At 36.3% G+C, this 26249-nt stretch overlaps 1 protein-coding gene across 8 annotated transcripts in view; it reads left to right on the top strand.

The window, feature by feature from the left end:
* Window positions 1-26249, top strand: part of CORO2A (coronin 2A) — a 62801-nt gene that overhangs the window by 20077 nt on the left and 16475 nt on the right. For 2 of the 8 annotated variants that reach the window (XM_072404467.1, XM_072404469.1), the window contains exons 2-7: window positions 11079-11573; window positions 19444-19644; window positions 20314-20430; window positions 23253-23402; window positions 24146-24325; window positions 26077-26193. In XM_072404467.1, the coding sequence (XP_072260568.1) occupies window positions 19444-19644; window positions 20314-20430; window positions 23253-23402; window positions 24146-24325; window positions 26077-26193 (765 nt within the window). In that variant the 5' untranslated portion in view covers window positions 11079-11573. Of the gene's footprint in view, window positions 1-3484; window positions 3583-11078; window positions 11574-14056; window positions 16886-19443; window positions 19645-20313; window positions 20431-23252; window positions 23403-24145; window positions 24326-26076; window positions 26194-26249 lie in introns of those variants that run through there. The other 6 variants (XM_072404466.1, XM_072404465.1, XM_072404468.1 and 3 more) reach the window with 5 other exon arrangements.

The raw sequence follows: 26249 nt of genomic DNA, 5'->3' as shown, positions 1-26249 counted from the left end.
TCTACTTTAACAACTGATTATTTGGATACTCAATATATTAAGAAACTGTGGCTTTGCTTGAAATATTGTGAATACATCAATGACAAATTTTGACATATTGGAGGTTCAGAGCAGTATCCGTCAACTTCTCAATTAGGCCCCATAGCAAAATGGCCATGCAAATGTAATATTACATCTTCATGGACTGCTGTCTCAGTAGAGGACGAATAGATCAACACTCTTAGTGGGTCACGGCCAATGGAATTGCACATTGATCTGCCTATTTTTCTGAAATGCATAATAACTTCTAGCTATATAGTCCATAATAATAGGCTGCATTAATGCATGTCAACGCAAAAAGAAACACGCGTTAGGGCACCACAATAGTGTGCAAGGTATCAATAACCTCCTTTGACTCCAGGACACATCTTTAAACTTAATTGACACTATTTTGGTTTGGTTACTAACGAATTAGATTTAACGTTGTCCTATGATTTAGTTACTAAGTGATATTATGTATATTATACATCGAAATGGGACAATGAACTTCCAAAATTGTACAGTTACCACCAGAAAGTGATTGTAGTTTAAGATGGGATATCTCCTCCTTTTTAGAAAGATTTCTTGTTGTGTCCTTAAGGTTAGGGGAAATCAAAGTACAAATGAAGTATCTTGTTTTATTCTGGACCTTTGCAGTAATACACAACAATTCATGTAGGCAGTATCAATATCAGAGTCTCTTTTCGGCATTTCTTAATTGTAATATTAGGCAGTAAAAAAAATAGGAAAGTAGCTATGAATAGAATATAACTATGTTTTGAAATGTAGGACAGGCTCATTAAAATGCTATTAATATGGAGTTGTCATGTAGTTTTTAGCTAAAGATTGCTGGATATATGTTCAGGGTTCTCCCCAGGCCCTATTAGCTGGGTGCACCACCCAGCACTTTTCAGCACCCACCCGGCTGTTTTTGGGTGGTTACTAAAGAGTTTAGTCACAATACAGGGCCTGCCACCCACCTATAATTTCTTCCCACCCGGCTTAAAAAAATTTCTGGGTTGAGCACTGATGTTAGTTAAATATCCAGCAATTTTGCACCTTTTCTGGAGGAAAAAAAATGAAATAGAAGTTGCAAGGAAGTTAATCCAGTATCATGCTTTACCTTCATAGGTAATGGTAAATGTTTGATTCTGTTGCAAAAACTGTTTATTTTATGCCCCAGTAAAGCGAACAGTACTCTTAAGGTAATGATGAGTATTTTTACCTTGGTTTGATTTGCCAGTTTCATTGAAGTCTATAGGTAGGGGTTGGTGGATGTTCAGGTAAATTACACACTTTCAATTTAAAGGTTTTGTGTAACAGGACATTGAAAATCATCTGTTCATAAGCCGATCCTAAATCTGGGTAATTCCAGCCTCATATGAACCACAGTACCTGACATGTTTGTGGTATTATTATTTTTTTACCAAAGTCTAAAGTCCAAACGCAGAAGCAGTGTGTGAAAAATCAAGCATACCCTTTCCACTAGGGGTTAGGGATACCAAATCCATTGATTATTGATCATCAGCAATTGTGACCACCTCCATAAAAGCAGACACTTTGACCGTCTGAGAAGTTTTTCAGGAACAATTCCAAACATTCTGAAGTCCATAATTCTGCAGCAGGGATCACTAAAATTTTGGTTAAGGGGAGAGTTCGCCATTTATTATACCGTTGGGAAGCTAAACTTTATTTAAAAACTAAAAAATAAAACTGCTTTTGCCGAGCACTCTGTAACTATTATATGTAATCAAATAAAATGTCTCCAACATGGAATAAATTTGGAACATATGTAAAGTTTTTCATCTTACTCAAATAGGGCCACCACATGCCAAGGGCAGATAACATGTCTCTAGCAATTTGCTCCTCACATAACAAGTTAGGCCATCATGCCCCTCATACTGCAAATGCAGATCTAAAGTCCTTTACCTAATTAGAATTCATATCCTGTACAGATTAGTGGCTGGGAACTTTGCAAATAGTATTTTACACCTTTTTCAAGTTCTAGCTTTTTGCTGTCTGAGGCAAACATTGAGAAGATTTGTCCTTCCCTCTTTTCCTGGTACCTGAACACCTTGCAGTCATTGAGTCGATATTGAACTCTATTCTAGAATTGAATATGAGGTCATGTATGCGACATCCAAGCACACCAACAAATCTATTGCAAAATGTCTGACTGGGCCATCACAGCACGAAATCGAAATTATGTGTGGGGCTTTAAGATTGCTGTGCATAAATATCGGCCCACAAACTCCAATAAACTAAAGCAATGTTGTAAATAAGCGTTGGCTATAATTCATCCATACCAATGAAGTAATAATTTTTTGTATGACTTTGTGTGTGTTAGTAATGTACTATTTAAAAGAATGCAGTGGTGTATTGCAAACAAAAGGCAACTCTTTTAGTTTTACCAGTTGCCAGGGAAAAGGTGTTATCGTTTAATTTCAGCTTCTATAATCATTGAGTTGTGATATAATGCCTAAAATGTCTCTGACAACCAAAATATCCAGCAACCTCCGTACCTGAGGATTGCCGGACTTTCGAAAATTCCGGATTTTTATTTTATACTCGCCTCCACACAGGCCAGCCTTCCTCTGGCAGCACCCACGGACATCTGGCACAGTTCCAGGGAGCAGGCAGCAGGGACGTCCCAGCCTGTATTTAGTGTAGCAAGCAAGACCTAACAGCTGTGTCTGCAGAACAGCGCCATCAAAACATCAGTGGCCAAACAGTGTACTGCAGTCCCTGTAATTAAAATGCGATCCGAAATTCATGACGGAAAACTGAAAGAACTGGGTTATCGATGGCCGGATTTTCGATTGTCAACCTTTACTAAATTCTGGTTTCTGCTTTTGCATGGTGTAAAGACAACCTTTTTGTTTTTTTACTACTGCTGGACATGTAAAATTATATAGTTGGGAGAATTTGCAGATCTCTCTGCTTTTAGTGGCTTACATATGGATTTCTTAAATGAAGCTTGCTTTGATATTGTTTGGTCTTAAGATAGTTTCTCCCAATTGTGCTATGCTATGTCAAAGAAGTCTTTTTTGCTTCTTTTTTTTTTAATGCAATGATCATTAGTAGAAGCGAATTACCAGTCCCCCATTGGGCCTGTCAGTATTATAATGGCAGTGGCAAAGGAAGCCTCCAGATTCTCAGAGAGAACATTTCTACACTTTTCAGTTTAACCTTGGTGAAAAATTGATTTGGGCATTTTTCTGCCTCAATTTTTTTGTCACCAATTTGTCACTGATTCCTTTGCTGATGTTCCCCCAACAGCTTATGGAATATACAGTAAAAAATTTAGTAATGACGTTGTGATCTCTTTACACAGCATTTTTAAAATAATAAAAATGAAGACGTGGGCTACCAGACCAAGTGTAATAATCATATTTGTGTGTTACAGCTCTCCTATTGTATGTTCTGTTTCCCCATATATGCATTTCCCTTTTATATTTTTGCTCAGGAATCAAAGTAAACTGACCTTTCATGGATGCTGCTAGTAAAAGAAAAAACGTGTTTAACCCTTTATGTCCAGTCTACCTGAAAACCTAAATCCTAAAGGTGATGAAACTTTTCCTACAAGAATTTTTAAATGCTAGATATCCTCTATGGGTGTTTCATGATTAATAAATAAAAGGTAAACTTTGCACTGCTGGATTGATTTTTGCTCTGGGCAAATTTTTTATTGAATGACCTCTACGTCTATATTGCATCAAAAAGGTCTGTGCCTTGAGCTTTTTTTACTGAATCATGGGAAATAAAGACCTTAGAGATAGAGACATCTGTGTGATTCCCTCCAAAGCTCTGACACATCAAGGCATTTTAACAGCAAACCTGTAGTTGTTTCAAATTAATATCATTAAAAAAAAATCAGCAAAATTTTTAAAGATTACTCATGCTTTTAAAAAAGAGAAAATCTCTTCAAATGGATGTGGGCTGCCTATGTATTTCATATGGACTAATGGAGTTTGGTGAGCTGCTTGTGTATTTTTCATAATATTCTCACATTTTATGGGCATTGGGTCCTATCATAGTGACTAGATTTATCAGTGCAATTTTTACACATTTTAAATATATGAAAACAACAATATCTATGTACAGCTTTTCTGGAGCCTGTTCATAGGTGACATAATATAAATGTAAGAAAAGCCCATAATAATATTTTCCTTTTCAAACTTGATTTTCTCTTCAAATGGCTGTTGAAAGAGAATTTAAAGTGTCTTGCTTAGACCAGTCTTTAAAGCTTGTTGCTTTAGTCAAGATCAGCTGGGTTATTTTTGTCTTGATGCACCGTATTAGTATTCTGGTAAAAAGATAATTTAGGTACATGCTTGTCTTTGAAACTATAGCTGCAAAATGAAAGAATATAAGTAAAAAACGTAGTTGGTGGTACTTGACACCTTCTTAACTGCACCCCACCTACCTAGCCTACCCTAACATCTGTTGGTGTTGCTATCAACTCACAGCTTGCAAACTTTAATGTCTTTATTTTCATGATAGCAATTGATAGGGTAAGAATATTGAACATATTGCTATTATATACTGTAATACTTTAGTAGTGTAGTGGGTAACCTTAATGAATGATGTTATGCATGTGGAACAACTTATAACAAGTGAAAAAGATCACATAGACAGGTTCTAAAACATCTGGTTCTCTTAAATCACTCATATAAAAATCTCAAATGCTCAAAGATTTCTTAGACCATTCACCTTTCTGACTTGCTGACACACATTTTTCATGTCCTGCTTCAGTTCAATCCCATACAACCAAGAGCACAGGTCACAAGAGGTTGACACCCTTCCTCTCCTCTCCCCATCACCTTTTCCTTTCTTCCCTCCACCTATTACTCTTGACTCTTCATCAAGCCTTTTCGTATTCTCCTTACATCTTCTTTCTTTTATGCTGCATTTGTAATTTCTGCTGTATTTATATGGCCTGGCCTAGAATCTATGATATATAGATTAAGCACATTATACATATTGCTGGTAAGGATATTACCTATAAAAATTGTTGAGATATTTCATGATTTAGTTTTTATTGCTTAATGAAAATGCATTTTAATGTAGAGCTACCATTAGCTCCTATATAAGCCAAATTATATACTGCAAATGTCTACAATAAACCTTTTCTGCAGGTAAAGTATATGCAGTCCTTGTTCTAGTGAAATGTGATAATAAATGCTTTTAACGGTGGCCAGGTGCTTTCTGGCTAAAAGTTCTGTGAGAAATATTTATCAGGTAAAAACCTGTCTTGATCACTGTTATGCCCTGAGATGTTCATCATCAATGTGACAATACCCACACCATTTAATCACCCCCTTCTACCTAGAAGGAAACTTGTGAGGTCAGGAGAGTCACACTGTCCTCTAAGTAGCAGTATTCTATAAATCTTCCTAATATATAAATGTATGTTCAGACATTAGACAGCCATTCTATTACATAATCATTTCAGTGGTTTGAACTGAAAACCAGGCAGTCAATGAGGTGTTGATACTTTAAGGGCATTTCCTTTGCATTAAAAGTCTACAAGGTAATTTGACAGTAGCTAATATTTCTGAACTATTCTGCTTTATCAAAAATTTATCAGATGCATACTGGACTGAAAAACTGTACCTCTTTACTGGTCCTCTTAGCATGGCTAAAAAAATCAGATTGATTAACCAATATAGATGTGGAAGGTATGAGCTATGAAACTATGAAAGCCATCAAGTTTCTTGATCTGGATTATGAATCAATAAATACTTCCTATTTTAGAGGTTTCTGTAAGGGATCAGTAGGTAAGTGAAGCCTATAGATACTTGTATTTTGCTGTTAACCACCGAAATGAATGTTTTCTTTAACTGACTGCATTTAAAAATGGAATTGTTTCAAAGTCCTGAAGAGTTAATCTCTGGTGACATCATAGTGTATATATAATACATGACGGAGTCAGCTAGTAGAAATTGCATGATCTTCTGTCTGCCCTATTTTTCATTTCTCAGGGGAACACGAAAAGCTTTAAAAGCTTTTCTGCAGGATGCACTGTATGTGCAGTAGACATTTTCAGATGGAATGCAGCATTATTTATTGCTACGCATAACTTGATCTTTAAAGATGACTATACAGAGTGCATTGTACTATAATACATAGACTTGTGTAGTTTATTGTCCAGGTTTTTTGTGTTTTTAAATCAGTACTGTTAAAATAATAAGCAATGGTAATACAGCTTTTGGTATTACTTAGGCTTATAACTAGGCACACAAAGAGGAGGCTGTAGGCCAGGCTAGAAACCTGTAAGAAACTTGCGCCCATGAGTCTGCACATACATGTGCCAGAATATAGACCGTCATAAAATAATTTGTATAGTAATCTAGTAATGTTCTGGTGACCCATACTTTGTGTCCTGTTACCTTTTGGTTATTTTTCATACAAATTACTGCAGAGATAGGAAGTCTGTATACAATGTGCACATTTACAATAGAAGTATTGGGAATTGGGTTGGAATTTCTCGATCGATGGGAGTGTTTACTAAAAATTAGGCTTGTGGAATTTTCTTTTTGTTCCTAAGTGCAAGTTGTGACCCAGTAAGTAGAGCTTGTGTTATTTGAGATATGAAGATAGTTCATTTACACGGATTAATTTAGGTACATTTTATTAATGTCTTCTTCATAGCATGTAGCACATGCATTTATGATGTTCACACATAAACTATTTGTCAAACTGTATTTACAAATAGTTGTCCTTTATTGAACCTATTTTACCATGAGCAAATGGATTTGTAGCAGGTTCAATTTCATTATGCTGCAGAAAGGTTCTACCAGCTGCCTTGCTGTGATTAGGTATACAGATAATACAATACATAAGGACGTTTATTCAGGAAGATTATTTAATAATGTTGTAATTAAAGCTTGCTTTACCTAGAGTTATTTTAGGCATTGCCTGACCCCAACAAACTGTTTTTTATTATTTAGCAATTTTTAGAACATTGTTTTGGTTTTTTGTCACCATAAAATGAGATGTCAATAAGGTCAGTACAGTCTGATCAACCGCAAAAACACAAATATTCTACCTACATAGTTACATAGTAGAATAGGTTGAAAAAAGACAACACAAGTCCATTACGTTCAACCACTAGGGAAATAAACATATCCCAGATATAAAACCCTAAAAGACATAGTTGATTATTTTCTCTTTAGTTTTGAAATTGCAGTGTGTTGGGGTGCTTGGTAAAAGAATGAACAAATGGAGGTTTGTGTAACATTTAGCCATTTGTTAAAAAGTGTTGGATGATAAGGTGGAAATCTAATAAACCTGCACAGGAGGCTATATCCCTCAGGGGCAGGGAATTCTCATCAACAGCAATACAGCTGGATTGCTAGCTCTGACTTACCTCACTGTAGAGTTATGCAGACATCAGATAAATCACAACTGTCTCAAGCACTGTTGTCCACTGACATAATCCATGCAGTTTACGGCTTCCTCCCATAACTTTTGCTAAAATTAACCCTTTAACATTTTCAACCAGCTTCAAGGTACTATTTGGGATTACCAGTTACTGGTTTACATAAAAACTTCAGAGCAATTGTGTAAAAAGTGACTTGACTTTTGTAAAAACAATTGTATGGCATGGTTGTAGAGAGCTTCATCATATGGGGAATATAAGCTAAAGTACCAGGAGGAAAAGTGGATAAAAAGGGTATATTTGAAAATATTATTGATTTGCTTGAATTATTACATTAAGTCCTGAGTTTCATAAACACACTTATCTTTTAAAAGTTGCCTGTCATGAAATTTTTATTGCTGACCATTCCTTCTGGAAATTCCAGGTGCCTGGCTGTTCCACTTTGCTGAAACAAGTATGGAATTAGCATACTGTAATAGTCATGTAGAAAATGCATTCCATCACCCCAGTTTAGACAATAAGTATTTTTAAATTGAGGCCAGAAGTTGTCCCTGGGGTTACAGCCTGAGGTACCATACCTTGGAACCTTGTGCACCAGAGCAAATTTACAAATGCTCAGATCCTTATGATTGCCTGAATTTTTCTGCTTCCAGCACTTGTCTTAAAGAACTATCTTTTCATTTGCTCCCAATATATCATACTCATTGGCAAGTTTGTGGCTTTTAAACTGTGCTTTGTGTGGTCTTTTCCACCTAATAAAAACTTTACAACTAGAACACAGGCTTTCCCAAAACATGCCAGCATAAAGATATTTGATGTGTTTATATAAGATTGAAATTCAATTTCAGTACACCTTTACAGGAGTGTTATCACAAACCTGTTGCTTTTGAGGATTTTGCCTAGCCAGATGAGCTCCTTAATGAGACTGGTAATCCTGAAAATTGAGTGTGTACTCGGCCAAGCCCAATGTGATGAGGTTATTCCACTACTTTGTAAATGACTTCCGTAGTGTTGTAACACCATGCTACACTTTTTGTACCATGGGTGATCTACTATTGTAAAAAAGAAAATTGACTTTATGGCTGTATGTTAAGCTTTGTACCAGTCTGACTTTGGTAATGTGCTATAGGTAACTCCTACTAAGCCCCAGTATCAGTAAAATGCTATAGGTAACTACTACTTAGCCCCATTATCTCGTATAGAGAGGAATGTGAAAGTAAGCCTGCCTTTTTTTATGTTTGCTGGTATGTGAGTAGGAGAAAGCTGATTCATCGTTATGATTAGAGCTGTTTTCTCACAGCCTGGAGCTCTTAACCTACATCTGAACCACGTCACTCCTTCATTATACTCTCCAGTTTAGAGTTTATTTTAAAGCTATTGGGTGTGCCAGGCTTCCCATCACAATACACTTCACTAATAAGTATAGCATGGTTACGTGGTTGTTTGTATAAAGAAAGAAAAACTGTTTTCTTTGGGTTTCACTGGTTATATGTATTCCTAGCCCATGCCATTTATATAAGTGTTGATTTATTTAAATTACAATGCAAAGGTTTTGCAGGTGAAACATGCTATCTGAATATAACTTAAAATACTAAAACCTAAGCTAGCTATACACCATGTTCTAATATTTTGATTGTTTAAGCGGAAAAGTTAAAGTGATCAAAAAGATCATATTTGCAATTAATTTTTGGGCACAATGTTGATTTGAGAAATGACTTGGAAAGGTTTTTTTTGTTTGCAATTGGTTGAACAATGTATTAAAATCAAAAGGAGGACAGCAATTCTATCAAACACTTAATATGTTTATATCGATTATTTGTAATTATTCAAATAATGGATGGGGAAAGAGGGCAATTTAATATCGCTTCTAAAAAATATAGACTCTATTGGTAACCAGAGACCATGATATTTATTCAGTTTATGTAGTAAAATCTTGAGCAGCAGGTTGTTTTTTGTTCTTCTGTTGTTTTTTTTGCTAGGTTGTGTAAGTTGTTTTTTTCGATATGTAACACCATAAACTAACATAAAACTGGTAATAATAAATAAATCATTTAGATTAATGATTCTCAGATTTCCATGCCAGGTTTCACTTGGCAACGTATAAAGTAGTGATGAGGTGTTTTAAATGCTTTTTTTTTCCATAAAGCTTACCTTTTCTTAAAGCAGTGTTGATTTTTCAATCCAGAAAAAATGTCAAAACAAGAAATTCAGGGGCTTTTGTTAATAATCTCCTTGAGAAGTGTTAGTATGTATGTTTGTTATGCTGACCACTGCTTAGCTAATTTTGACGGTCTTTGTCTTGGCACAAGTTAACGGATTAGGAAAGTCAGTGTTAAGTCAGAAGGTCTTATCAGTATGTGTCTTGATATATGAAGATTATTAAGGTTTTTTTAGAATAGGAAATCAGCAATACCAATTTATGTTTTTTTCAGAAATGTGTTGCAAAGCAGGGGTTCTGAAGCTATGGCACAGAGGCCAAATCTAAAATTCTGAGACATTTAAGGCCCAGTGTCAATAAGTCTGCATCTGGTCACTTGGGCATGTCAGATACTTATGCCACTGAGCTTTTTTTTGGGAATAGGCCACATTTGCTGGATACAGATTTAGTGCACTAACATTTTGCAGCATAAAAAAAAATGTGGTTGTCAAAAAGCACTTTCAGATCCTAACCATTTCTCTGTCTTTGCCAAGATCCTGAATGAAGAAGCACAAGGCTGATCAGTTGTGTCACTTCTGACCTGTATTTCACCTTGATTTTAGAAGCTTTTACATTACAATATTTTATTATTACACAGTATTTATATAGCGCCATCACATTACGCAGCACTATACAAAGTCCATAGTCATGTCACTAGCTGTCCCTCAAAAGGGTTTACAATCTAATGTCCCTACTCTAATCTAACTGCATGTTTTTTGGGATGTGGCAGGAGACCGGAATACCCAGGGGAAACCCACGCTGCCCACATAGAATTTAAAATGAAAAATGCCTGTTAGCACAGACCTGTTTACTTGGATGTCCTACTACTGTTCTCATGACTACAGTTTAAATGCAATGCTCAAAATCTATCCTCCTATCAGGTTCAAATACTGTCAATATATCACATATGCCCGTCTCTTATTTGTTGTAGTACACACCCCTAAAAGAATGAATGTGGTTGTAAGTTTGCACTATTTTATGTGTGAACCTTTGAGTTGATCACACATCCAGTTCCCAGAATTTCAGACCTTGGTACTTTAAAGACAATTCAGGACTATGAAAGAACGTAAAATGTCTAAATACGCTGGTACAGAATAAACAGCCTAATAAACAGTAAATAATATTTGGGAAATATGATGTCGTTCACCTCTTCAAATGCGATCCCTTCCATGGTCTTTATAGTTATTGTGCTTGAAGAATGCATTATTTATTTAGAACATTTGCCTGTATATACTCTTGCAGCTACTGGTATACATCTGATAAATACCTTTAAAATAATATAAAATAATAGGAATGCCACTGAATATTAAGAAGAAAATATTTTCATATTAATATTTAGCACAGTAACCTCATTAATGAAATTGTGTCAAAGCTCATCATGGCAGTTGACGTATATTCACAATACTTAAGTTAGAATGTAACCTTAACAATGGAAGTTTGTGCTGTAATCCTTGACATTTCACCCTTATCTTGTTTTAGACTGCACAGTTACCAAGCCTTGTGATCCAGCTGTGCTTACTTAAAACAGTGAAGATATCTTAGGAATGATGCCATGATTTCGCTCAGACCTGTTTACAACCAAGTGATGTGCTTCTTCTGTGAAGTGAACTTTTTTCCCAAAGAAGAGAACTTCTAAGTGTACAAGAACAGAAATTGTGTACATTGCATGCTTCATTTGCACTGTATTACATAGCTGCCAGCTTTTTAAAATGATTGATATGGACACTTAAAGTGGTACTGAACTGTAGAATCTGTGCTCAAAAGTGCAAGCAGAGGGCAAACAACAAGGTTGTATTGCCTGTAGGGTCTTTGCAACCAATCTTTTCCCCCTTACTGACTTTCCATTTCTTGTTTCCCACAATGTCTTACATGCTTCACATGCAATATATTACATAGCTGCTAACATTTTAAAATGATATGGGTGTTTAAAGAGGACCTGAAGTGTAGATACTGTGCTCCAAAAAAGCTGCAAAGGTCAGTATTGCCTGTGGGCTCCCTGGAGCCAAATCTTTTTCTGTTAATCACTTTCCATTCCTTATTCCACACTGTGTCTGTCTGAAAGTGGCCAACTTGGTTGAGGCAATTATTTCCCCCAATACAACTCCAATAAATGAATGGCAAAGCGGGGAGAACCTTGCACAGCTGTCCCTTACGTACAGATTGGTCTCAGATACGTCTTTTTGTGTGTTTCTAGTATTTTCCTGTGACCAAGCAAAGCCTGGGCCAACCAAAACCTAATATTGAGCACAATACAGACAATGCTAAAAAAAGACACCTAGTGGGGTGTTCATTAGTTTATTTTTTATCACTGCTTGAACCAAAAAAAGCCAGGGTTTGGAGCTTGCCACAGAACCTTCAGTTTTAGTAGCTCCTCCACTGAAACTGCAGGTAATTATGGCACCCAGCCTACTCCTACCGTGTTTCCCCGATTTTAGGACATCCCCATTAAGTAAGCCACCCCCCATTTTTAAAAAAATAATTAAAATAAGACACTCACCCGTTTATAAGACAGCTCCAGATATCTGATCCTGCGTGTGTGTCCTTTATGCTGGCTGCAGCGTGTGATCATGAGTGACTTTCAACAATAAATGTGTACTGTAGTCTTCTTCATGGAAAAATAAGACATCCCCTGAAAATAAGACCCAGGGCATATTTTGGCATTTCAAAAAATATAAGAGAGTGCCTTATAATCGGGGAAACAGGGTAGCTATAGAGATATACATTGTAGTTAGTAACTACAAATTGTCAGAGAAAAAAGGAAGAAATTTGTAGCTACTTTGATGTTTCTACTGGTGACATGGCCTAAGCTTAGGTTCACACCTGGGGTGAGGTTGCAGTGCATTTATTGTGTCCTCATACCAGGAACCATTGCCTGTTGGAAGATGCAACATGGTAGCATCTCCCTTCAGCAGCCCTCTAGGGAATGAACTGGGACTGTAGGGAGTGGTACTAGTACGCTAGCTTTCAAAAGTGCAGACACTGCTTCTTTAAGAACCAGCGCTGCCATGTAAGTGTTTAAGCAGCTGGCAAGGTGGCAGCTGCCGGGCGCTGTGCAGGAACACTCGATTAGGAGGCAGCTGTGATCTTTTTGGAACTAGAAGTCACAGGAACATAGCCTTGAACAGTCTCACACTAAATATACAGCTTCTAATCTAAAGGCACAGGAAATAAACTTCTGAGTTTTTGAGAGGAATTCAAGGAAAAAAGTACATTTGTCAGGCTACTGGTCAAGCACAATTAGCATTTCAGGAGCATTTTGATAACCTAGAAAATCTTTGCTTTGAGAGTTCAGGTTCACTTAATTGATGCAGTTCAGTCCACACACAATACTATGTCTGATTGTCGATGGACAATATATATTGTGTATTAATTGTTAAATGAAATCTGAGCACCTTTTATTTTATGCTTATAAATAAATGGACAGTAACTTGCATCAAAGCAAAATAACAAAAGAATCAAATTCTAAAAAAAGGAATTTTTACCAAAGGGATATTTGCATGAAGAAATATTTTCAAGGGAAGACCTTTTGAACAATTGGCTGTTCCTGGAAGTCAGAGATAGTTGACAACTATGGTATGCAAAAGTGCTAAGGTTAGATGTCTAGAAGGAAGACCAATATGCTGCCATCTTATCTGAGAGACATACGGTATTTAGACATTTGTCATAACAGTTGCAAAATTGTCTAACCACACTCTGATAAACATGTCTAGCAATTTTTTTATATGACCGTAAAAGGTAGTGTGTAAAATTTGAACTATATGCCATGTGTCTTTAAAAATATAGCCACAACTTGTCTAACTTGGCTGTGTCATTGCGGAGTTCCAACTAAAAATTGATTACATGTTACAGGTAACTTTATTTAATTATGAACAACAGTACTGTCCTAGTCCTGAATTCAGAGCAGCATCGTCCCTCCTATGTCTGCTTGTACTGTAGTGAATTAAAACTTGTTTGCAGGGAAATGGTTATGTGATTGTCAGTGCTCATTTACAAAAATGATTTGATTCAGCCCTTGGCCACACCTAACCTTCCTCACTTCTCTCTGAATTGATACATCAGTATATCATGTGCGACATTATATACTGGTGTATATTTGCAAACATTCATTGACTTCCAGTTGTTTGTTTTGAGGATGTGTTACTACAAATTTGTGTTCTCATTTTTTTAGTTTCATTTTTGATCACCTAAATCGGTGGTCCTCAACCTTTTGCAGGTTGCAGACCGCTAAATGCACAAACCCCCCAGGGTGACGTCATGATGTCAGAATCTACCCACTCTCCCATCACAGGGAGACACAACCCGCCCACTGCCCTGAGCCTGCAATGTCTCCAGGAGACATTGTTGGGGGCTCTCTCCGTGCACCCTCCCAAGGGGGGTCCTTCTCCTGACCCTGCTGGTGGGTGCACCGGCCGGAGCCGCGACCCCCCAGTCAAACGGCCAAGGGATTGGGGACCTCTGACCCTAACTACTCATTGCATAAGCCAGGGTTGTTGGCTGTGGGCCAACCTAGACCTTTCCGGTCCTTGTATAACCAGCACTAGAATAGTTAGGTTTTGTCTGCTGGAATGAAGTTCCAAGTTTTCCAGGCATTTTGAAATAGCCCAAATCTATCACTGTGGTGTTGTAGGTATCACAAGAACAACACGATGTACACTCCACCAGTAACTGACTGTCCAGTGCTGATGTTCTTATCATACCGTAAATGATTTTTTAATGTCTGCCATGGAAAGAAACATTCTGCTGTAGTTCTACGTACAGGGTGATGTATTGTGTGTTCTGATGTTGGTGTACCCCACAGTTGTAAAGCTTTATCTAACGTAGTAGATGTTTTTATATGGTAATTCTTTAGGCTCATTTTGAATAATCTGTTCACAATATCACCAAATTTCTGCAAAGTAAATGGGTACTATAGAGATAAAGTAAATCCCCAACTTACCTATGCATCTGAAGATGTATATATAAAAAAAAATATCTCCTACTACTTGTTTTAATGTTTGTTTAATTTTCACTAAATTGGCAAAAATCAGTTTGAGGGTTTGATAAAACTACATATTTTTCTTGTAATTAATATTACACAGTGTATTATTATTATTATTATTATTTATTATTATTAATAATAAACAGGATGTAAATAGCGCCAACATAATATGCAGCGCTGTACATTAAATAGGGGTTGCAAATGACAGACAGATAGACCCGTGACACAGGATGAGGACCCTGCCCAGAAGAGCCTAAAATCTAGGAGGTCGGGGGAGTCTTACACAACAGGAGGGGAAATATTGAGTGAGGGTTTTAGGAGACAGGAGAAGACCGGTAGGCAAGTTTGAAAAAAATAGATGAGTGGTCCTTTAAATGAGCAGAAAGAAGTTGAAAAGGATGAGGAAGACTATTCCACAGATTTTGGGCAGCTCTAGAATAGTCTTGCAGTCGTGCATGTGAGGAGGTTATGAGTGATGAAAGTGCTGACATATTACGCAGTGGTATACAGTGCTATCCCTCAAAGGGGCTCACAATCTAATGTCCCTTCCTTTTGTAGTATGTCATTAACACAGTCTAAGGTCAATTTAGGGGAAGCCAATTAACCTAACTGAAGGTTTTTAGAATGTGGGAGGAAATCAGAGTACCCAGAGGAAACCCGCACGAACAAAGGGAGAACCTGCAATCTCCATGCAGATAATGTCCTGGCAGAGATTCGAAACTGGAACCTAGCACTGCAAAGGCCAGAGTGCTAACCACTGAGCCACTGTGCTGCCCTTATTCAAAATTGAAGCTACAGTCCAAAATGTTTTGTTTTATTTGGATTGCTGACAAAGCTTGTATTTACCTGTACACCTTGGTTACAGTAACACAATCAAACGGTGAAATAAATAAACATTGCGGTGCTTGCCTTTGAAAGGTCACTGCATTTCAATCAGAGTGCAAAGCCAATTCCAGGTATTCAATACACCTGTACTGTGAGAATACTTTTTGTCAGATGATGACAGATAAAACACTTGGTTTCACTGAAACAGTCAGATGATAAAAAGAAACTCACACTGTTTTTAAGGTAGGGTTTTCACCTTTTTTTTAAGGTTAGCAATAGACAAGCCATAGAAGGAAGTAAATGATGACATGTATCATGATATGTGGCACATCCAATTTATAGATTTTTTTTATCCTATCTTGTTGGCAAGGCTTATTTTTACACTGCTGTTCATCACATTCTCATACAGTCCCTAACTAAGAACACAATAAAGAAATGAAAGAAAAAACAGGCTTTTATTGCTGTATGTGTCACTGATTACATGTTTCTTACATTTCCTGCCTCAGTGATGACCAGTCACCAAAATGGGGAAGTAAGGTGAAAATTCCCAAGAGACACCGAATGACCTAATGGTCATTAAATGTACAATCAAGCATGACACAGCTAGTCCTGCATCAACTGTTCGTAAGCAAAGGCACCCAACACCTATTTAGGTGGGCAAGTTTTCTGCCCATGAAATAAAATGAGCCTTACAAGTTAAATTGGCATAGCTCCCCTTTACATGAAGCCAGATATAAATAGGTATCTGAGGACCACTTATCTACAAAGGCTTGGTATAGGAAATAGTATGAACAAATAACGTTTGTACAGATTATTAATAATGGACGTGTACAGATAGAAAAAAAAATGCTTACAGAGAAGATAAATCATCCCTGCCTGCGAGTTATGTTTAACTTAATTTGATTCAGGAATGCAGCACGATGGCATTATTACTTTGCCACACCTCAAAGTTACAGGAGATCACAGACCTGTGTATGACGTGCTAGAATAAAAAAAAATCCCCATTTTTCACAAACACTATGCTGTAAACTATATGCGATAGCAGAAACCAAGAAATGCCTTTTAAAGCACCTAGCATAGTTGTAAAAAAATGGCAATAGAAACCTCTTTCTAAAAGTCCAAACAGATAAGGTTATAGTGCAATCGAAAAATGCCATCAGACTGCTTTGTTGTGTTCTAGTTATACTAAAATTTCTTGGTGGTGTAGATCCAGAAGTTGTAGCAAAAGGGGATCTGATTTAGGATAATCAAAATATACTATATATGACATTGCTGTGTTACTACAAACTTTTTTGAGGCATTTCTAAATCTTTCATCTAGCTTTGGGCAGGTATGATGAAGACCAAACTCTGGAAGCTATGCCGAGAAAAAGTGGTGAGAAGGCAAATGACTAGTCTGTATTGATGTGGTCTCTCCTTTTCAAAATTACCGAGCATGGTTTCTCAGAACAACCATTCTGATAGTAACTGTCACTTTAAACAAGGTGGTTATACAGCGAAAGTAAAGTTAAAGTGTGTATGTATATGTGTGTGTGTGTGTATATGTATGTATGTGTATGTATATGTGTGTATGTATGTATGTGTGTGTATATATATATATATATATATATATATATATATATATATATATAATGACTTTTCTGCTAGCCATATGTCAGCATGATAACAAGACTTTTAAGGTTAATAAGTACTGTAATAGTAATCCCTCCCCTTAATCCTGTGAGCAAATAATTAGTAGTAAAAATAGCAAGAATTCCTTTGGGAGTAAAGGTTTGATTGCGCCATACCATTTTTATGGCAGTTTCCATAGAAATAGGTCTTCTTTTTCCACTGTAGTAATGAGGAATGATGGGAAGAATTATTATTGCCCTCAGGAAGAGCAGCTAAGGTTAATTGATAATGTGTTACGTGTATTCATACTTCTGTTGCACCTCTGCCATACATACAATGTTGTATTTGCTGTTAGGATGTGAGTACGCATACATGCTGTCATTTTAGCGAATGAGTTACTATCCTTTTATAAATGTTTTTGACTACTAAAGCATAGAAATGAATTTCAAATTTTTCTGTAGTACATTTCAGGCCTATGCTTCTTGGCAGGCAGTTAAGACAACTAAAATTCCTTTAAAGAGCGCTTTTCGACCCTGCCTAGGCCTGCAGATCTAAATGATCCAACACCCATCCTCCTTCACCAATGCTGCTACTTATTTATCAGGGTATTCTAGCCACCGGCTTCTGCAATGTTTACATCATGCATTTCAAACCTTTCTCACTGCTGTCTGCCAATAATGAGGCCATCTCTATTAGGCCATCTCTTAAGAATCTGCTTTATTCAGACATGCATGTGAGGTCAGATGGTCTAAGGAGAACTTTATTTCTCTAAAATATCCACTACCACTTGACCTGATCCTATTTTATGTTTAAAAAAAAAATTGACGAATCAGTAAAACAGAACTCCAGCCAAATCCTTTTCAGCCCACCAATATTTCTGGTAGGGGGGTTATCCTCATTTCCTGTCCCAGAGACACAACAGGAAGTAGGATCTCCCAAAAATGAAAAGTAATTCCATTTCAGAGATTTGTCATTGTTAGATGTCTCTAGTTATGAAGAGTGATGAAAGCGCTGACATATTACGCAGTGGTATACAGTGCTATCCCTCAAAGGGGCTCACAATCTAATGTCCCTTCCTTTTGTAGTATGTAATTAACACAGTCTAAGGTCAATAAAGGGGGGAAGCCAGTTAACCTAACTGAAAGTTTTTGGAATGTGGGAGGAAATCAGAGTCCTCATTTCCTGTCCCAGAGACACAACAGTAAGTAGGATTTCCCAAAAATGAAAGTAATTCCATTTCAGAGATTTGTCATTGTTAGATGTCTCTAGTTATTGTTACATCACTAAGATTTGTATCTTCCCCTTATTTTTAGTGTTTTTTTGTGTTTTTTTCTTATTAGGGGCACAGGCAACATTAGAACTCTCACAAATGTTTTAACTTTTCTCTACTCTAGCCCAATGTAAGAAAAAAAGGTTGTTCCTTTTGTGTTAGGTTAGATTACCACTAGAATTTTGTATGGTACCATTCCTTTGCTGCACTAAGGACAATGCAGGTGCCACACATTGTGCTGTAAGTCCTTTGTTTTCCTGCATTGGCAGTATTACCTAAATTAATCAGCTGTCTTAATGTAATGTCTGAAATTCTTTTTGTTTTTTTTAAAGAAGGCAATACTACATGCCTGTTACAATTTAAAATGATTGTCACTGCAGACTCTAAATGATCTTGGAAAATGTGATTATCCAATTTCCACACCCCTCAATAGTCTGTATCATTGTCTGAGAGATCTCTAGGGAAGTAAAAACAGATACGATTCCACAGGAGACCTACATTTTTATTTATCTACAAATCTAAATATAAAGACCCCTTCCTTTGGTAGAATCGTGTCCTTTTCTTAATAGCCATCCAGGGTATTACAGGTAATGGTTCCAGCATTGAACTCCGACAGAACCTGCTGTAACCTTTGAAAAGACACAGTTTAATATCTTGTTCAGATGAATAATTGTAAAATCTGTGCTGCTGTTAAACTTCATCTGGCATTAAAATAGTCCAAGTAAAGCCTGTATCTTAAAACCAGGAGGGCGTTGATACTGCTATTCTTTTTCTTTTGTTCTCATTGTCCGCATAAAAATCTCCGTTCTGTAATATGTTGAACCTGGAGGGGGGAACCAGGTCTTCTCCATTTTTTCTTCTTTTCAATCTCTCTGCTACTTTTCTTCTTTTTCCTCACAATTTGACTGTGCTGCCTCCTTTCTTCTTTTTCTACTTCCTAAAAGATTCTATTTAAATATGAAACCCATGGCAGCTTATAGGCACAATACAATGCGCCATTACTTTTTTGTGAATTTATATGTAAAATGTTACAAATATTTTGCACAGTGCTTCATGGTATTGTATATACTATACACCTATGGATTTGTAATTTTTTTTGTATATGTCGCCCTTTTTCTTTTTATTTCTAACACCTTCAATCTTTGTTTTATCTTTTCATAGATGTCATGGCAGCCTCAGTATCGAAGTTCAAAGTACCGTCATGTATTTGGAAAGCCTGCAAACAAAGAGAACTGTTATGACAATGTGCCTATCACAAAAAGTGTACACGATAACCATTTTTGTGCCGTAAACCCAGTTTTCATTGCTGTAGTGACAGAATGTGCAGGTGGAGGAGCCTTTATTGTCATTCCTTTACATCAGGTGAGAAAATGAAAATAAATATGAAGTAGTGGTAATAACAATATCTCTTTCTGCTGAGTAAAAGGGGTAGAAACAACCCCTGTCATAGGGGTAGAAACATCAGAGGGAGAAGAGCAGGACATAAAGGATAGTGTCCTAAAAACATTGTTGAAGATTTTTTCAAGATCTATTTAAAATCCTTAAATAGTCAAAATGTATCTCCATGTAAAGCTTTGACAACATCAGAGTACTGGATTTCTAGATCTATGATGTGGACGATAAAGCTCTGGTTATTGCATTTGTAGGCTTATTTAGACTCAGCTGTGAGAGTTTGTGAGTTCATTAAAGGTGGAAATAAACTAACATTTCCTTTCTCCATCACTGACGCTGTCGTCTTAATTGACCTAGTCATCTTTTAGTTCGATCTTGGGCTATCTTGGTTGGCCAACACAGAATGACATGATTCCTGTATGCATATTAAACAAAGCACTCATATCAAAAAAGCCCGGTTAGAAGAAAGCACAAACATTGCTGTTGAAGTAATTTTTTTGTATGTGTGCATAAAGTGATGACGTAATGGCTCTTGGCAGTAAAAAGGGTTACATGGGCTTACATAGAGTACTGAATAGGCTTTAGAGAAATGATCTACAGAATGTGACATGAGCTAAATATAATACTTTTTGATTGCAGTCAGGAAAGCTTGATCCTCATTATCCCAAAGTTTGTGGTCACAGAGGGAATGTGTTGGACATCAAGTGGAACCCTTTTGATGACTACGTAATCGCTTCCTGTTCGGAGGATTCCTCTGTAAGTGAATAAGATATTATGCCTGATTGTTGCTAAAATAATTATAGTATGCCTAAATTCCTATGTACATTTTTAATTTTAAACCACATGTAAATGTCATCATGGAATGAGAATGGAAAGCCTCAAAAGTAGCTTTTTTTTTTTTTTTTACATGAAATATACTGATCTCACTTTATTGCAATTCTATATAAGTTAAATTAGGAAACAAAAACAGCACATGTTTACTGTCTGTAATGTAAATGTATTATTTATAACAGACACAAGTTCTAATGTTTGTATAGAATGAAATCATGATGATGGGAGCTTTCTTCAAATGTTGCATTTGCTTTTCAAATATAAATGCATTTATTTGAATGAATGGTAAATGCAGTATAAAAAAGTTAAAAGTTGGTCTACTACAGCTTCTTTGCTGCCATGTGTACTGAACAATTTAAGCCCATAGAATTGTGTTGATGTGATCTTGAGGTGCATTCCAACCCTATGTTAAATGTAGGAAAGCATCACTTTAAAACATGAACACTAAAAGATGTTTGAATATGGGGTAAAAGGTCAGTATTTGGAATGCCATAGATCAGGGGTGTTAAACTCTGACCCGGGGGCCAAATCTGGCCTGAAACATCCTTTTTTTGGCCCCCAAAAGAACTCAGAAAATGAATTACATCTGGCCCGCTGCTACTACGGATTGCAGCGAGTGATGCCACTACTAAAATTCCTAGCATCACTCGCGTCTTTAGACCAGCGGCCTATGCGTGGCCCCGCACTGAACTGTTCTATAGATGCAAATAATGAGAGGATTGTAGTATCGGCATCACTCGTGTCTACAAAACAATCTTTATTGAATTCCAAAATCACTTTGAAAGGCATGGTAAGTATAAACGAACATATTTTTTAAAATCCTAACTGCTTCATCTCTTTTTAGGAAGAGTTGCCACAATGCCAGCACTGGGAGGCATAATACCTTTTTACAGACATTGGATTAAAATTAAAAAAAAATTCTTAGGCCTCTTTCTCTAATATAGGCTTTTTCCACATTAAGCAAAGCCTCTTTGTTTCCATATGAAAATGTTTTATAACTAATTAGAAGGAAAAACTTCCTCAATTTTTTCCATAAATTTCAAGTTTGCCCCACGACTTGGTCTAATTTTTTAATTTTGGCTCTCTGTGTGTTTGAGTTTGACACCCCTGCCATAGATACTATGATAATATATTTTATATATCATTCTTAATTATAGTTTGTTTTTGCTTTGGATAGAGTAAAAAAGTGATTAATACCAATTTCAGATACAGTATATTGTTGCTGGCTTTGAAATCTCTCTTCTTATTCATATCTATTTAGGGTCCATGTTGATGGGCTTTTGTTCATTTCAGAACTTCTGCTTTGCTTATACCAGTCTGTAGAAATACAAAACCCCTTTAGAGGTCACAAGATGGCCCACTTTATGTCAAATACTCCTCAGTGAATACTTTTTTTCATGATGTCAAAAGCAGCACTTTCCCATTAAAGTCCAATCAAACAAATCAAATCCTTAGACTATCATTACTGCAGCTGGCACCCACAATAAAATGTTTCCCCTCACTTCTTGTTCTGATAACTGCTGTAAAATGTGGGGATTTTTTTCCCCATTACTTTGAAAATCTCAAAAAGTGGGAAACAGAGTGGTACTAATTGACAGTGTGCTAACCCTTTCAAAAAAAAAGTAAAAATATAAAAAGTTAAGATGCACTTTAAAGTATACCCATCGTAATGTTTAGGCAACTAAAGAAAGCTGCTAATAGAATACTATCAAAGAAGCAATACAAAATAGGCTACTATATAATTTTTGTAATATCTATTCATATTTGTAAATGGGACAGCAGACAAATATATAGTATATATATATTACAGAGACACTACAGTGCTTACCAAATATCCCATTTGTTTGATGTATGTGCCTCTCTCTGTTCTAAGAAATGGTCATTGCTCTATTTAATTGTTAAATTGTTCTGTAATGGGAAAATTTGCGTGACTGTGGGTATATGCCAGTGAGGCTCAGCAAAATTGCCTCACAGATCTTCTATTCATTATCCCTGCCCTGCTGAATTAGCAGACTCTCTCAACAGATTGAACCACATGATCGCCAATTACAGGTTTTCGTGACCAGAGCTTCGAAAAAAGTGCAGTGCTGCTGACCTGATTTTTATTTTCAGTAACTGTTTGGTAGTTCAAACCACCCCAGCATGTAAGCCTCAGCTAAAGAAAAGAGGCAGACTAAAATCCTTTTCTCCTTCAACATTTCATGTAGTGCAATTCTAATAGCAAAAATAAAATGTAATAGGAGATCTTCACTTGTATATTTATTCTATTAATATAGCAACATCCTCTTAATATGTCAATTCCACCAAAAATATTAAAAAGTGGGCTTTTATTAATTGAACCTGTGTATAGCCTATGTACATATTCGTTACAAAAGCAGTAAATGAACTTCAAAACAAACCTGCACTGACCTCTGTAACTGCAAGCACTGTGGAGTAGTTGATCTAAAAATTTACTGCAGAAGCACAAAAATCTTTCCTAATCCAGCTCAGATGACCTTCTCCCCCCCCCCACACACTTCCTATTTGTAACTTGGCAGACTTCCAGGTCTCTAATCTCCAATGTAAACCAGTAGCCCTGAGGGTTACCAGCGGGAGCTGTTCTGTATTTTAGGCATACTTTTTAATATGGTACATATGGGCATTGGTAGAATGTTGCAGGTTCAGTCATGGTGTTAGGTCTGTTGCAGGTGGTACAGCAAATATATTGGAAGAAGAGTCAATACTTTTCTGTCATCCTCTGTCCGTAGGTAAAAGTTTGGGATATTCCAAAGCCTTACTCAACCAAGAATATAACTAATGCCAGGAAAGAGCTTCTGGGTCATTCCAGGAGAGTTGGTCTTATTGAATGGCATCCTACAGCAAGCAATATTCTTTTCAGCACAGCATATGATTATAAGGTAAGGATCTTTATGTGTACTTCATTGAACACCTAATTTCAGCCAGATTTTCTTTAGGTTTGGATACAATGGAAGTCTAAGAGCTTCCTTCAGGTGTTATCCCTATGGGAAGTTTTACCAGGACAGGTGGCTGGCAGTGAGAATATATTTTTGGAGCTAGAATTAGAACTTCTGACAATGGATGTACGTATGTGTCCTGAATAAGCCGACAATGGGCCATACTGACACACATTGTGCAGACGTGGTCTCATGTAATTAAAATAGTCCTGCAGCATTGAGGTGCAAAAAAAGAAAATTAAAGAAATGGTGGAAGCTTTAAAATGTATTTTATGAAGTTGTTTATTATAGTGATTTAGCTAACCAAATGATGTCCTGTTAGGGTCACAATAATTTTTAAAGCTAGTCTCAAAAGTCTAGATCTTTAGTTTCCTAAGAACTTTGTAGGCAGTGCATTGAAAAACTTCAAGAAGTGAAAAAGCCCTAATAGTGATTTTGAATGAGTAGTTTGAGCTCCACAAAATAAATGACTGGTGTCATGCCCAGAAGCACTGCAGCAGTCCATACTAACCTAACTAGTATTTGTTTTAATATTTATCATTCTGCCATTACCTCTGTTTTGTTCTAAATGTACTAATAGATTGCCATTTATCAACTTAGGCAACAAACCTGTAAAGATAAAGTACCTAACGTGTATTCTTAAAAATGCGTCATTCCTAAAAAAAAAATTTTTTTATTTTTTGCAGATCATGATATGGAACCTTGACAATGATGATCCGGTTATTCACAGTCCAGTTAAGACAATAGAGTGTCATAAAGATGTAATACTTTCCATGTCATTCAATACAAATGGAAGTCTTATGGCAACTTCTTGCAAAGACAGAAAAATTAGAATAATTGATCCTCATAATGGACGTGTATTACAGGTTTGTATAATATTTGTATCACAAGGTTACCTGTAAACACAAGGACACACCTTATTATCGGTTATGTGTGTTTTTCATAATCACACATTAGCTTTGCTTTAAAACAGGTGGCATATAAAGTTTTTGTGGCACATTTATATTATTTGCTGCAAACAGTGCTGTAATATCCTCCACTGGTATTTGCATAGCATGCAAATAATTATAATAGATCTGGATGCAAATCATTATAATAGATGTGAATGCAAATAATAAAAACCAAAACAACTCGTAAAAGATGTGGAGCTATCAGAATTTTACATCCAGGTTTTTCTTTAAAAAAAGGGCCCTGAAAACTCAGAAGCATATTGTTGTGATTATATAGTAACAGTACATTGTTTTCTTAAATAACGTTCCTCTAAAATTAAAAATTGAAAATGAGAATATGTTTAAATCACTCAGTTCAACCCAGCAGTTTTTTTTTTTTTACTATTTTGCCTTGCAATGAAAGAGCATCAAATACACAGTATAGAGCTTTGCTTCTCAAAAAAGGTGTATTATTGTTATTATTAATAAAATAGCGCCAACATATTACGCAGCGCGTAAAAGATGGAAAGTTCCTGTTGTACTGAAGGAGCCAAGTCGTTTTTTACTTTTTATTTTCCATTCCTATTCAGCTATAATATGCTGTCCCTGAGAAGTGACCACCTGGGTAACCTACAACTGGTCTCATCTGCATGTATTTTTGACAGATGGGAAACAAAACACCTAATTTCTTTTAACAAATGTTTTTTTTTTTTCTTTTTGTTACTATAGGTTATGTGGAAATTTAGGTACTAATAATGCATAATTTAGATCTTTAATGTAGGTTCAGTGTCATAAAGCAGGCCTACCTCGTTCCTTGCGTCCTAAAACTGAAACATCGAATTATAGATTTACAGGGTATACAAATCAGTCAGTACGGAGATATAATTTGTCTGTTTTAGGTCTAGGTACATAAACATGAGAGACTTCAATAAAAACATGTCAAAGATCAGCTGATTTAGACATTTTAGGCCTTTGAAGTTTTACCTTGGGAAAGTCATAATCGTTCAGGTTACAACATTCCAAATATTTCAACTTTAGGTGTGGTCTTGTTGACTCATGTCACATAACAGCTTCTTTTATCTATTAGGGTCTCAAGTGCTGTGGTTTCAGTAATTTCTGGCTAGTTCTAACCCATCTCAAAGGTTTGAGAGATCAGCTTTGACCATACTAAATAATAGAAATGTAAAATTTACCTGTGGGCTGTGGGAAGTTCTGAAACCTCACCACCTAAATCACAAGTTGTAGGTTTGTTGTTGGTCAGTGACTAAGAACTGGAGCCAGTGTGCGCATGATGGCCAGGCTGCTTCCATTTTTAGGGGTTGACAGTTTTGTTCCTGATTTGTTATCTGATTTGTTCTGATTTTTTTTTTTTTCATTTGTTAGAGCTCAGACTTTATGGTTGCACATGAGCTAGCTCAACACAGCAGAGCCTGCCATATGAGTATAATGCCGTTATTAAAGTCACAGAAATCTGAGCATTACATATGTTTTTTCCAAGAAGAGAAAGTAATATGGCATTTTGTAAACCCACAGTGCACTTATCTTTTAGGCTAATTTTGTTAAGCCATTTATTTATAACTTGAGAACCTGATATGGTATTCAAAATCTAAAGATACGTTTGTAGGTATTCATTAATTAATATTATATTTATTCTATATGTAATAATAAAAATATTATTATTGGTACAGGAATCTGATGGCAAAACTCACAGAGCCAGTAAAGTTTTGTTTCTAGGAAACATGAAAAAAGTTATATCTACTGGAGCATCACGATGGAACAATAGACAAGTTGTCCTTTGGGATCAGGTATGTAGAATATACTGTTGGTATGTAGAATATCATGTTGGTATGCAGAATATACT

Source organism: Pyxicephalus adspersus, chromosome 3 (assembly GCF_032062135.1).
Source record: "Pyxicephalus adspersus chromosome 3, UCB_Pads_2.0, whole genome shotgun sequence".
NCBI classification, from domain to species: domain Eukaryota; kingdom Metazoa; phylum Chordata; class Amphibia; order Anura; family Pyxicephalidae; genus Pyxicephalus; species Pyxicephalus adspersus.
Note: the sequence above shows the minus strand (reverse complement) of the source record. Positions and strands in the feature narration are given on the sequence as shown.